This window comes from Cervus elaphus, chromosome 20, assembly GCF_910594005.1.
Source record: "Cervus elaphus chromosome 20, mCerEla1.1, whole genome shotgun sequence".
Taxonomy (NCBI): Eukaryota; Metazoa; Chordata; class Mammalia; order Artiodactyla; family Cervidae; genus Cervus; species Cervus elaphus.
In genome coordinates, this window is record NC_057834.1 from 29,300,424 (window position 1) to 29,314,465 (window position 14,042).

At 36.6% G+C, this 14,042-nt stretch overlaps 1 protein-coding gene across 3 annotated transcripts in view; it reads right to left on the reverse strand.

The window, feature by feature from the left end:
- Positions 1–268: 268 nt before the first annotated feature.
- The window catches only part of NUF2 (NUF2 component of NDC80 kinetochore complex), a 37,195-nt gene continuing 23,421 nt past the window's right edge, over positions 269–14,042 (reverse strand). For all 3 annotated transcript variants that reach the window (XM_043877759.1, XM_043877760.1, XM_043877761.1), the window contains exons 11-14: positions 11,923–12,063; positions 10,926–11,101; positions 9,912–10,047; positions 269–664 (exon numbers count right to left, since the gene is read on the reverse strand). In XM_043877759.1, coding sequence (XP_043733694.1) covers positions 527–664; positions 9,912–10,047; positions 10,926–11,101; positions 11,923–12,063 — 591 coding nt within the window. In that variant the 3' untranslated portion in view covers positions 269–526. The remainder of the gene's footprint in view (positions 665–9,911; positions 10,048–10,925; positions 11,102–11,922; positions 12,064–14,042) is intronic.

Sequence of the window (14,042 nt, forward strand, 5' to 3'; positions counted from 1 at the left end):
ACTAGGAAGTATGGTATAGTAAAAACATTCCAGACCTCAGTATTATACAAAGCACAGTTCAAATTTTGGCTCAACTATTTACTCTTTCAGGACCTTCACAGTTACTTCACCCATCAAGTATTTATAAAAATGTCCACCTAGAGCTGCCTGAGTGAAGATCAAATGAGATCCCACAATGCTTAGTGCAAAGTCAGGGCTCAATAATACTATACCTCTGTATGTTGACAGACAAAGCGACAAAAGCCATGAAAATAACAGAAAAGAAAAATTCAAATGCAATTGTTTTATTTCAATGACTACTTACAACAAGGAGCAGAGACATGAATACCTGCACAATTTAAGTTCATGGACATCTACAATAAATGTATTATCTTACAAAATAATAATCTATGAGAGTATATAAAAGATGACTGAGCCAACATTATTTGGTACTTTTGTTACTTTCATTAACTTCAACTTAACTATTCCCTTTCAGAATATAAAATTAAAAATTGACAAGCTATTTATAAAAAGATGAGTAATTCTGTTAATCAGGTTGAGTTCTGAACATTTTCTTCTTCAGTTCAGCTGTTTTCTCATCTATTTTAGCATGACAGTCCTCTGTTGCCTTTTCAATGCCTTCGTGGTATTTCTCCAAAGCAGCTTTCAAGCTGAGAAATATTTCCTAAGTAGAAAATGAAATACAATAAGGATTATTCCATGAAATGACCAAAACTAAAAGTGAGATATAAGAATTCCAACAGTCCTATTCATATTTATTCATATTTTAAAGCCTACATTATCTTATGCACATACACATACAGACACATGTGTGCCTACTCTTATTAAGCCACACAGATGCATCAAAAGTCAGCTACCTAGAAAGAACAAAGCAGAGACATTAACAATGGCTTGAATTCTAAGACATTAAGGACATATTTTTAATAACCAAAGAAAAGTTTTTACTTCGGAGCTTTTCACGTTTACCAGGCAGATACCTAGATTTCTGTAAACAGCTATAACCTCTGCATTTGACTCTGATCGTCATTTAAATTACATGTGAACAGGTTTAATAAGTAAACTACAGGACTGAAAAATATACCAATAGCTTTGTTTTAATAAACTGCTCAGGCAGTCCTACTATAAGCAATAATGAGTTTTCATATAAACCTATATGGATATATTAAGAATTAAGAAAAAACTACAAAACACTTTTTATAGACTGAATAAAATAATAAACCAATTAGTCTGCATGCATTATCTTTTATCTCATGCTTATCAAGTGCAATTTTGATCCATTTATTATTGATTTTTCTTACACAAAACAATTCTCAAATCTTGATACAAGAAAAAGTAGTGTTCTGAAAGATTATAAAAGGTGTTCCACCACTGAAATAAAACAGCAGGGCTTTTCCAATGGAAGGAAAAAGCAATAAATGGGTATAATGGTTATAAATATTCTCAATTTTAACTGCTGTTCCCATTAAACTTTTCTTAAACCCATAGTATAGCTAGTACTTATCTTAGTTTAAATTCTAGTGTAGATACTGATTTTGAGCAAATTATATAGCTCATAATTAAACATAGTATGAATTCAAAATGTTTCAAAAAAGAACAACACTATTTCCAGAGACTGCCACCTATGCAAGTTTGAGAACTACTGCTCTAGATTAAGTGAGAATATGAAGAGATGGTGAAGGCTAAACACTGTCCTAAGATCTAAACACGGATCATTATTAAATCATAATACAAAAACAGAAGAGTGCACTTAAGATTCCCAACATCCAGTCAGACATAAAATTACTACAACTATGATGGAATATACATCATTAGGGAAATAAATAAAAAATTTTGACGCCTTTATTTCTTAAAGCTTATAGGAAAAATAAGGTGAATTAGTTGCTCGCTTATGTAAACACCATTTTTAAAAATTGGCACAATCAGCAGCTACAGATCAATTTAATTTCATGATTCTATATAGGAATATGTATTTATTCATATTAATAGAAAGCTGAAAAATTCGGTAGAAAGACATTACTCAGGAGAAACTATTAAAACAAAGTGTAGCTAAATAAAGATTCATAATCTGTAAATATCTGAACCAACCATTCAGACACATTCAGGGGAACAATTTTCTCACTCAGGGACAACTATATTCTCAAGGAGGAACCAAATCTGGCAGGTAGAGCCACAATGAATGAAAAAAATATTAAAGCCCAATTCCACTGGCACGTCCACAGAAGCGAACGGACATCAGAAGTTCTAAGCCAATCCTCACAGGATGTTTGTTAACAGCAATAGATCAGAGCCCTCACAAAAGCTACGTATTTCAGTTTCCAATTAAACTCTGTATCCAAGTGGAATTTTATATTAGCTTGCATAATAAGTAAGTCTCACTGTAATGGCTTGCCTGGAGTTAAATATTTTTAATCTCAAACTCTAGTTCCACAGTGTCTAACAGACAACACTAGGAACATGTGATTATTTAAGTTCACATTTAAACAGCTGCATGCTCCTCAGCTGCACGAGCCACGCTTCAAATGCACTGTAGCTACATGTACCTAATGGCCACATCCTCAGTAGTCCAGGACATCCCCAGCAGTAGGTTCTATTGGACAGCATTGGTCTAGGTAATTATCTCACTTTCCAAATCAGAGATATCAGGATTATATAATATCCATGGAGTTCTATGGCCAATATAGCCATTTATCCATCAAGAATGTATTAACTCATCAACCAACATACTATTGACTGCCTTCTACCATAGCGCTGTACATAGCATAACAGTACAGTGGGACATGCAGTTAGTTATGCTTTCCTACCCCATGAAACATACAATCCAGACTAGTTTGGATACTCAGCACTTGAAATGTAGCTAGTATAAACCAGGAACTAAATTTTAGATTTTATTTCATTTTAATTAATTTAACTGTAAGTGTAAATAGCCACACGTTGCTAGTAGCTATGGACAGCACAGATCAGAATAGACTAATAATGCTATAGTATTTGAGGTGAGAAATCAACAAGATCTGAAAGGAGCCACGGAAAGTTATAGGGAGAATATATTTTTCATTAAACCTTAAACAATGAAAACAATTAGCTTAGACACAAAACTTGAATAACCCTAGAAGGCAGGGATCACGGCTTCTTTGCTCACACTCATTCTCTGAATCAACTATAAAGGCTACTGCCTAGGGGATCCCTCTCACGGCTCACAGCTCTGTCACAGCAGAGAGGCTGAAGTGACTCACAGGAGCTGTGCGCCAGGCTCTGCAGGACCCGCCGAGACGGCCGGGTCACAGTGAGGAGCTCTGAGGACACACAGCTCGGTGGGAAGGAGACCGCAGCTCACTGCAGCACTCGTGCCTGGAGAGCATGACGCACAGTGTGAAAAGGGAGACACTATACGCCAGAAGACGAGCCCCCAGTCACAAGGCGTCCAGCATGCTACTGAGCAGGAGCGGAGAACAACCACACATCGCACCAGGAAGAGCAGGCAGCTGGGCCAAAGCAGAAACGATGCTCCCTTGTGGATGCGTCAGGTGGTGAAGGCAAAGTCCGAGGCTGTATACTGTCATCCTGCTTATTTAACTTATACGCAGATCACATCAGGTGAAATGCTGAGCTGGGTGAATCATAAGCCGGAATAAAGACGGCCAGAGCAGAGGGTGAGGTGTACGGAAAGAGGAACACGAAGCTTACATTGCCACATGTAAAACAGACAGCCAACAGGAATTTTCTGTGTGACTCAGGAAACTGAAACAGGGGCTCTGTATCAACCTAGAGGGGCGGAGGGGGAGGGAGGTGGGAAGGAGCTTCAAAAGGGAGGGATACATGTATACCTGTGGTGAGGTTTGACAGAACACAGCAAAATTCTGCAAAGCAATTATCCTTCAATAAAAAAAAATAATACTGCTGGGGGAAATGTCAACAATCTCAGACATGCAGATGATACCACTCTATAAAGAATACTGCACAGGAACCTGGAATGTCAGGTTCATGAATCAAAGTAAATTGGATGTGGTCAAGTAGGAGATGGCAAGAGTGAACATCAACATCTTAGGAATCAGTGAACTAAAAATGGACAGGAATAGGCAAATTTAATCCCGATGATCATTATGTCTAATACTTGGGCAAGAATTCCTTAGTGAAATGGGGTAGCGGCCTTCACAGTTAACGAGAGAGTCCAAAATGGAGTACTTGAGTACAATCTCAAAAATGACAGAACGATCCTGGTTTGTTCCCAAGGCAAACCGTTCAATGTCACAGTAATCCAAGTCCACGCCCAACCACTAACGCAGAAAAACCTGAAGCTGACTGGTTCTATGAAGACCTACAACACTTTCTAGAACTAAAAAAGACATCCTTTTCAACAAAGGGGATTAGATTGGAAGTAGGAAGTCAAGAGATATCCAGAATAACAGGCAAGTTTGGCTTTGAGTACAAAATGAAGCAGGGCAAAGGCTAACAGAGTTTTACCAAAAGAAGAAACTGCTCATAGCAAATACCCTCTTCCAACAACACAAGAGATGACACTACAGATAGACATCACCAGATGGTCAATACCAAAATCAGATTGATTATGTTATTTGCAGCCAAAGATGGAGAAGCTCTATACAGTCAGTAAAACAAACAAACAAACAAACAAACAACCAAAAAAAACCCCCGGAGCTGACTATGGCTCATTATTGCAAAATTCAGGCTTAAATTGAAGAAAAGTAGGTAAAACCACTAGGCCATTCATTCAGGTATGACCTAAATCAAATCCCTTATGATACAGTGGAGGTGATGAAAAGATTCAAGGGATTAAATCTGGTAGACAGAGCATCTGAAGAACTATGGGCAGAAGTTCATAACAGTGTACAGGAGGCAATGACCAAAGCCAACCCAAAGAAAAAGAAATGCAAGAAGGAAAACTGGTTGTCTGATAAAGCTCTAAAAACAGCTGAGGAGAAGAGAAAGGCAAGGGAGAAAGGGAAAAATATACCCTACTGAAGAGAGTTCCAGAGAATAGCAAGAAGAAATAAGAAGGCCTTCTTAAATAAGCAATGCAAAGAAATACAGGAAAATGATAGAATGGAAAAGACTAGGGAGCTCTTCAGGAACATTTCATAGAAGGATGAACACAATAAAGGATAAAAATGGTAGGACCCAACAGAAGCAGAAGAGATTAAGAACAGTTGGCAAGAATACACAGAAAACAGAAGGACAATACAAGAAACGTCGTAATGACCCAGGTAACCACAATGGCGCGGTCACTCACCTAAAGCTGGACATCCTAGAGTGTGAAGTCAACTGGGCCTTAGGAAGCATTCCTATGAACAAAGCTAGTAGCGATGACAAAATTCCAGCTGAGCAATTTAAAAATCCTAAAAGATGACGTTGTTAAAGTGCTGTACTCAGTATGTCAGCAAATTTGGAAAACTCGGCAGTGGTAACAAGACTGAAAAAGGTCCGTTTTCATTACAATTCAAAGAAGGGCAATGCCGAAGAATGTCCAAACTATTGTACAACTGAGTTTATTTCACATGCTGGCAAGGTTATGCTCAAAATCCTTCAAACAAAGAGTCTGCAGTGTGTGAACAGAGAACTTCCAGATGTACAAGCTAGGTTTAGAAAAGGCAGAGCATCAGAGATCAAATTGTGACATCTGTTGGATCAGGGAGAAAGTAACAGAGTTTTTCAGAAAAAACACCTACTTCAGCTTCATTTGACTTTGTGGATCACAACAAACTGTTGATAATTCTTAGAAATGGGAATATCAGATCTCCTTACCTGCCTCCTGAGAAACCTTTATGTGGGTCAAGAAGCAACAATAAGCAGACATGAAACAACTGACTGGTTCAAAATTACTCAAGTTAAGGCTGTATATTGTCATCCTGCTTATTTAGCTTATATGCAGATAAAATCATGCAAAATGCTGAGCTGAATGAATCACAAGCTGGAATAAAGACTACCGGGAGAAATATCAACAACCTCAGACTTGCAGATGATACCACTCTAATGGCAGAAAGTGAAGAGGAACTAAAAAGCCTCTTGACAAGGAAGGAGAATAAAAAAGCTGACTTGAAAATCAACATCAAAAAAACTAAGATCATAGCATCCGGTCCCATCACTTTATGGCAAATAGAAGGGGAAAACGTGGAAGCAGCAACAAATTTTATTTTCTTGGGCTTCAAAATCACTGCAAATGGTGAATGTAGCCATGAAATTAAGACACTTGCTCCTTGGAAGAAAGCTATGACAAACTAGACAGCATATTAAAATGCAGAGACATCACTTGGCTGACAAAGATCTGCCTAGTCAAAGCTATGGTTTTTTCCAGTAGTCATGTACGGATGTGAGAGGTGGACCATAAGGAAGGCTAAGTACTGAAGAACTGATGCATTCAAATTGTGGTGATGGAGAAGACTCTTGAAAGTCCACTGGACTGCAAGGAGATCAAACCAGTCAATTCTAAAGAAAATCAACCCTGAAAATTCATTGGAATGACTGAAGCTGCAGCTCTAACACTTTGGCCACGTGATGCAAAGAGATGACTCACTGGAAAGAACCCTGATCCTGGGAAAGATTCAAGGCAAAAGGAGAAGCCAGTGGCAGAAGATAAGATGGTTAGATAGCATCTCCAGCTCAATGGACATGAATTTGAGCAAACTCTGGGAGATATGGGGCTTCCCTGGTGGCTCAGATGTTAAAGAATCCACCTGCAATGCAGGAGACCTGGGTTTGATCCCTGGGTCAGGAAGATCTCCTGGAGAAGGGAATGACTACCCACTCCAGTATTCTTGTCTGGAGAATTTCATGGACAGAGGAGCCTGGTGAGCTATAGTTCATGGGTCAAAGAGTCAGATACGATTTAGCGACGGAACCACAACAACAATCTTGTAGGTATATAGACCGTTTGCTGAATGGTTGACTAAATGCAGGAATAACTACAGGAAAACAGGGAATTTGGGTTTTAAACAAGAAAGTGTAGCAATAAGAGTGATATTTTAACAGCATAAATTTGGCCATACTTAGGATTCAGGGCAGATTTGATGCAGGAGAATCTTAAGGAACAAATTTAGCAAGTTTTTGCTGCAATTCAAGAATATTAGAAAAGTATGTGATAGAAATATTATTAGAAAACAGTTGTTATGAATAGTTATCAGTGAGTTTTTACAAGTCATGACGTTAACTTGGTGACTGACTGGATATCAGGATTATCTAAAGAAAATCCAAAACTGCAACTCTTTGTGATATTTTGAAAATGATGATGCCACTGAAGAACATGAGGAAACTAAATGAAAAAGAGAGGAAAAGGGAAGGGGAAGGAGACAGAGGCAGAGGGAGAAGGAGAAAGTGAAGGTGAGGAAGAGGAAAGACACTGAAAGATGTTAAATTTCATAAATGTTATTTTGTAATGATAAGCTTATCCACTGAAAATATCCATCAGGCAACTAAAATAAGGAGTTGACGTGGACAGAATAGGAAAAATAGATTTTTGAAAGCTTTCTAATAAAGATGACAATTGAAGCTAGAAGTGATGAATTATCTATGGAAAAGAATATTTAATGAAAAAGAAGAATAATAAAAAAGAAGGATCATTAGGATTCAACAAAATTACGAAAAGAAAAATTTGGCAATTTTAACACATCCTTCTTTCCTTTTCATGAAAGATGACTGTAAAGTAAGCTAAAGGGTTTTTTTTTGACAAAATGTGTCTCAATGTCATCACAGGACTTAGAGACTCTCCCAGGCTATTTTGGAACAAATGGATATGACAATGTCTTCTGGGTAAAGGTATAGTTAGAACAACTTACCAAGTTGAACAACTAACTGCACTAAGTGTTTTGTTGTTGCTAAAAATCCAACTTGATATTATGCTTCATTTAACAAAGGCATTGTGCTCTGGGACTGGTGATACCATTACTTGGAAGACTACATTTAGTACTGAACTCTACATATTAAGCAGAATAAAAAAAGCAGGAAACAGAGTAGAGGACAGTAAACAGAATGAAAATTAAACGATATAAAGAATGGCTGGAAAGCTAGCACTAATTAACCTGATGAGCAGGCTAAAAGAACCCATGATCTTTATCCTCAGATATCTTAAGTACAATTTTATTAAGTAGAAGAGGGTACAGATTTGTTCCAGAGAGATGATCCTGGTCCAGTAGAGTACAGAAATGAAAATTTTTAAACTCAAAACAAGAAGTAACATTTTAATGACTAAAGCTGTCCTAGTAGAACAGCCTGCCTGGTGATGAGCTTTGTAATACTGAAACAATGAAGCAGAATACATGAGTGGTTTTCAAGAGTTATGCTAAAAAATTTAGGTTCATGGGCCCCACTGCTGATGGTTCTAATTCAATACATTTGGATGAGGGGTTGCTCATCTTTAATTCTCTTGAATTCTTTATTGAATTCTAATACACTGCTAGTTTTAAGCAACAGCATGTTACAAATATTTATGGAAAGCATACTACAATATAAGGCATGGTTTCCAGGCATGGTTTGACATGACATATTAAGGTAAAATATTTGATCACTATTGTTAAAAAACTTAAAATGTTATTGGTGAAACACATACACACAAAACTAAAAGGAATTTAAAGCAGGCAAGGCACCTTTTATGACCACAGACAAAAGGTACTTACATTAGTAACTGGTTCATTAATTGTATCTGACGAGGTGATAATAAGTCTGCTCATATGATTTGGTTAAGAAGTAGGATTAAATAAGGTTTTTCTAATCCCCATTCCAGAGATAAACTGAGGGCCAAAGGCTTGGCAAATATCCAACTGAAGGAAAAGGAAAGTAGTTGGAATTGGAATGTAAAAAGAAAGAAAAAAATCAGGACAGTGTACTGGGCAGACCATGGAAGAGGACACCCAACTATTTTCTTTTTCTTTCTTTCATTCCTTCCTTTTAAAGCAGCCTCGAGGTAATTCTCAGCTGTATATATACACTTACATGTGCTAATAATCTAATGCTCTGGAGGATAAAAATTCCTGAGAATAGGTGAGGGATTGTCTACTGTGATTCTTTTTTTTAGTATTAAGAATCCTTGCAAATTAAATGTGAATGGTGAAAGGGAATGACAGCATGTTAAATATCTTTCAGGTTTCAGAGGTTTTAGGATATCAATGTAGGCAAGATGAAGCAAAATGAAAAAAAAGAGGCCAAGGGATTTTACATGATAAAGGGCTATATTTAGTGACTCCTGGTAGAGCAGTTTGGGACCACCTTGAGGCTACTGGACAAACTTTAAAGGTTAAAGACAGAATGATAATGTCATAAACAGAGGAGGAATAGACTACTTCTTTGGGTCTTTGGCAGTCAAAAAAAAGAGAAACAGGTAACATGTTTGGCTATACTGATATTTTGGAAGATAAAAATGTAGAAGATGCCTGTCCACATTAAACTTGAGACCGTTTATGAAACAATAAATATACTTGAAACAGGCAAAGCAACTTGGTAATTATGATAAAATTATCATTAAAAAATCTCAAAATACAGGAACAGACCCAAGCTTCTTTGTTTCAGGTAACAACTCAAATACATCTAAACTGATCATAAGAAACACTTTTGAGATTCTTTTATCAGAAAAAAGATACAAAAATTTTTTGGAAGACTTTACTTTAAATCACCATCTAAGTTAATTTATCCAAAAAATTCAGAAACTTTACAGAGCACCTGCACTTACTGCAAAGCACAATTCTAGGTGCTGACAGGGAAAAAAGGTGAGTAAGGAAAAGGTGTGAGGAGACATACATGCAAACTATCCCAGGGTAATGGGAAAGATACCACAAATGGAAATAAAAGCAACAGACCTGAGGGGCCAATTTTTACTCTAAAGAACTGACAAAATCTTCAAAACGAGGGTGACATAATTTACATTTTAAACCCACGAGATTATCTGAAATTATTTCTTATGAACATATCCTCACCTGAGACTTCAGTTTCTCCCTTTCAGCAGCATCTTTTAGTTGTTGAATTCCAAATTTAATTTTTTGGATTTCTTGATTAATTGTGGTTACTCGCTCATAGACAGCACCTCTTTTTTCTTGAACTTTATTACAGTCTCTAAAGGAATACAGAGATGGGTGAAATTATAATTCCACTTAAGCATTTAAACAGTCAAACATTTAACTCTAATTTTGATTCCAAAGAGATTTGAGAATCACAAGGTGGTGCTATAATCAGGTCTTTGTGTGGAAGACTCTTCCACACAAAGCTGTTATTTAAAAATGAGATTTTTAAGTCACCTCTCCCAGCTGCACTCACTCATGACTGTTGGTGACAGTGTGAATTAATACAACTTTCTTGCAAAGCAAGTGAAAAATTAAAACCCTCAGGTTCTGCCCTTTTTCTTTATCTGCATGAGGAAGAGGAAAGGAAATCTTCAGACCATCCTATATATACCTTTTAGAAACAGAAATAGTGTCATCTCACAGACATATCTGGGGCATTTATTCTAAAAACACTTTTTTAGAACTGATGGGAAGAAGATTCTACCAATGAAACATCCAAACATACTAGCCAGCAACCACGGTGACAAAATTCTTGCAAAGTACTACTTTGCACTTAAATAAAAAAGGCTTTTTCTCAAAATATGCTATAATGCTATAGACTAGCTGAACAGTAACATGAACTAGTTGATTTATTCTAACACAATTCTAGATCGCTGGCTCTGAAATGCACAGAAATAAGCAATAGCACTAGAACCTTTCTAACGAATTATGCAAAGGATTTAGAATTGTGATTATCAGGAAAATAAATTAGAAAACTAATACCTAAAACATCTCTATACATTCAGATGTAGCAGCATCATGAGTCATAACTAACTGCTTTAGTCACCCAAAGGTGGAATACCTTTTTGAAATTAGAGGAGGGTTGGAATCTTAGGGAAAATAAAATGAATTAGGCTTTTCTAATACATTAAACTGAAAACAAGTTCATACTCAATCACTGTGCGTTTGTACTGCTTGACATCCTCATGCTTCTTATTTATTCTGAACTGTGCTGTGGCAAGTTTTTCCTTCTTCACAATCATCAGTCTTTTAAAGGAATTTTCTTCAGTCTTCAATTTCTTCAATTCTGACTCATCACTCTCAATTTGGTCCTCCAAGTTCAGGCTCTATATTTTACGAGATGTATTTAAAGTCAATACAACAAATTAGAATTTACAAACAAAATAAAGGACTGTCTTTGAAGATGAGGTGTAATAAAATACAATTTCAAAATGTGATAAAACTGTTTAAACACTGACTCAACAAAAGAGACAACAGGAAGGCACAAGGGATACTGAGAAAGAATGTGACGCCTAGAGAGGTGTGTCATTTTACCAGCAAGGACCAGGACAGAGGAACACATCAAGATCAGCCAGCAGGCTAGGTTTGAGGGGGTGAGGGTCTGAATTAAAGGTGCAGGAATAAAGAGGAGAGGGGAGACCCTAGAGACAATCTCACCTTCCAACCCCTTCTTTCCTCAAAAGAGAAATCTTTCATCGAAATCTATGTTAGTGATCCTGGGGACAGTCTGGATTGGGATGATGAAGTGAAAAGGATTTTCACGTTTCTAGCCTGAGAAACTTTAAAATATCTCTTTATATACCCTAGCTATAGTGTTAGGCAGTAAGTTGGCACTTTATGCTTACTGACTAGATTTTCCAACTGTCAGAACAGGTTTAAAATTCCATTGCTTTTTCCCAAAATATACATGGCAATACGCTATGTTAATTAATTTATTATTCATTTCATCTGAAGGTAACAATGGGTCTACTGCTGCTGTTTAAAAACAAACCGTCTTATTCCTGAGCATACATCGCCACGTCTATTATACTGTAGAAGGATCCTGCTTTTCTGTAAGAAGGTAGTAACAGAAAGTAAAAGCAAATCCACGGGACTATAGTAAACTACTACATAATAAAAAGGCATAAAAATTCCACACAATACAAACCTCCTTTAAGACAGTGGTTAATTTTTCTCTATTATCTGCAAGGTCCTGTATTTTCTTTTGATATAACTGCACTTCCAGCTGACATGAAGGCAGGCAGTCAACAGAGTCTCGATAGATTTCATATTTTTCCATCACTTCTTGCTTTGAAAGAAAAAAAAAACAACAACACAGAAACCAGTTTGACACTCTCCTTTATGAAACTGCAGTAATGTCAATTTGTTTGCTCTTAATTTCTGTACTTAATACTGAAAGCTTAAGAGCAAAGAACAATTAAAGTTTCTAGGTCAGTAACAAAGCACTATTGCTGACATGTGTTTGAGCACATATAATTAGGCTTCCTAACTGTTAAATATCCTTGAACAAAGGAAACATGCCATAATTTTACTAAATCACTCATTGAAGTACCTTCCAAAGGTTATTCGTAATGATTTTAAAAGAGTTCATTTCTGCTAATACTCAAACTACTCCCAATTACTCCTGGACAATTATATTACCAATTACAATCTTCCTACTCATTTGTATAACTATTACTACAAGTCATTTGTTCAAAAAGGTTAATTCTTCTTCTAAAATTAGGAAATGAGCATATGTTTACCATAAGCACTGCAATAATACAAAGGCTTCTTTCCGAGTCTACCCCTTCTTCCCACTTTATTAACCAGTTGGATTTTGTCTTTAGTGAAATGCTTAATCATAGCACTGCTCATTTTTCCATTAAGCTGTCTTTTTCCTATTAATTCGTAAATACTCTTTTGTGTCTTTGCACATCATGGATATAATCCCTTTACCTATCATATGCATTATATATATGTTTCACAGGTCTACTTTTTTCTGCAGCTTTTGGGTTTTCAATCTTAATTTTAAAATTCTATCCAAGATAATATCAATGTTCACCTAAAACTGTTAAATTTTCAATCCAATTAGAATTTAGCTTTGTAAATGGTAGAAGGTATAGACCCAACTTACTTTTCTTCTAGATGAACAGCCAATGGAACCAAAATTGCTTATTCAATAAATAGACCTCAAACACTCAGATCTACTTCTGGGCTCTCACTACTGTTCTATTAATCTTTGTCTATTCTCATGTGATAATTCTCAATTACCAGAAATGACTTAAATAACAAATTCAGAAACTCTTTTTCAATTAATAGTTTTAAAACCTTTCCTCATCCAAAAGTCTACAAGCAATAAATGCTGGAGAGGGTGTGGAGAAAAGGGAACCCTCTTACGCTGTTGGTGGGAATGAAAGCTAGTACAGCCACTATGGAGAACAGTGTGGAGATTTCTTAAAAAACTGGAAATAGAACTGCCATATGACCCAGCAATCCCACTTCTGGGCATACACACCGAGGAAACCAGATCTGAAAGAGACACGTGCACCCCAATGTTCATTGCAGCACTGTTTATAATAGCCAGGACATGGAAGCAACCTAGATGCCCATCAGCAGATGAATGGATAAGAAAGCTGTGGTACATATACACCATGGAATATTACTCAGCCATTAAAAAGAATTCATTTGAATCAGTTCTAATGAGATGGATGAAACTGGAGCCCATTATACAGAGTGAAGTAAGCCAGAAAGATAAACACCAATACAGTATACTAACGCATATATATGGAATTTAAAAGATGGTAATGATAACCCTATATGCAAAACAGAAAAAGAGACACAGATGTACAGAACAGATTTTTAGACTCTGTGGGAGAAGGTGAGGGTGGGATGTTCTGAGAGAATAGCAATGAAACAAGTACACTATCAAGGGTGAAACAGATCACCAGCCCAGGTTGGATGCATGAGACAAGTGCTCAGGACTGGTGCACTGGGAAGACCCAGAGGGATGGGATGGAGAGGGAGGCGGGACGGGGGATCAGGATGGGGAATACATGTAAATCCATGGCTGATTCATGTAAATGTATGGCAAAAACCACTATAATACTGTAAAGTAATTAGCCTCCAACTAATAAAAACAAATGGAAAATAAATAAATAAATAAAAAGGAAAAAACAAAAAACAAATCACCTATAATACTCCAGTGTGTATCTCTAACACAGAAAGGATGAAAATAAAATAAAACCACAGGAGCTAAAACAAAAAAACAAAAAACCTTTCCTCATAAAG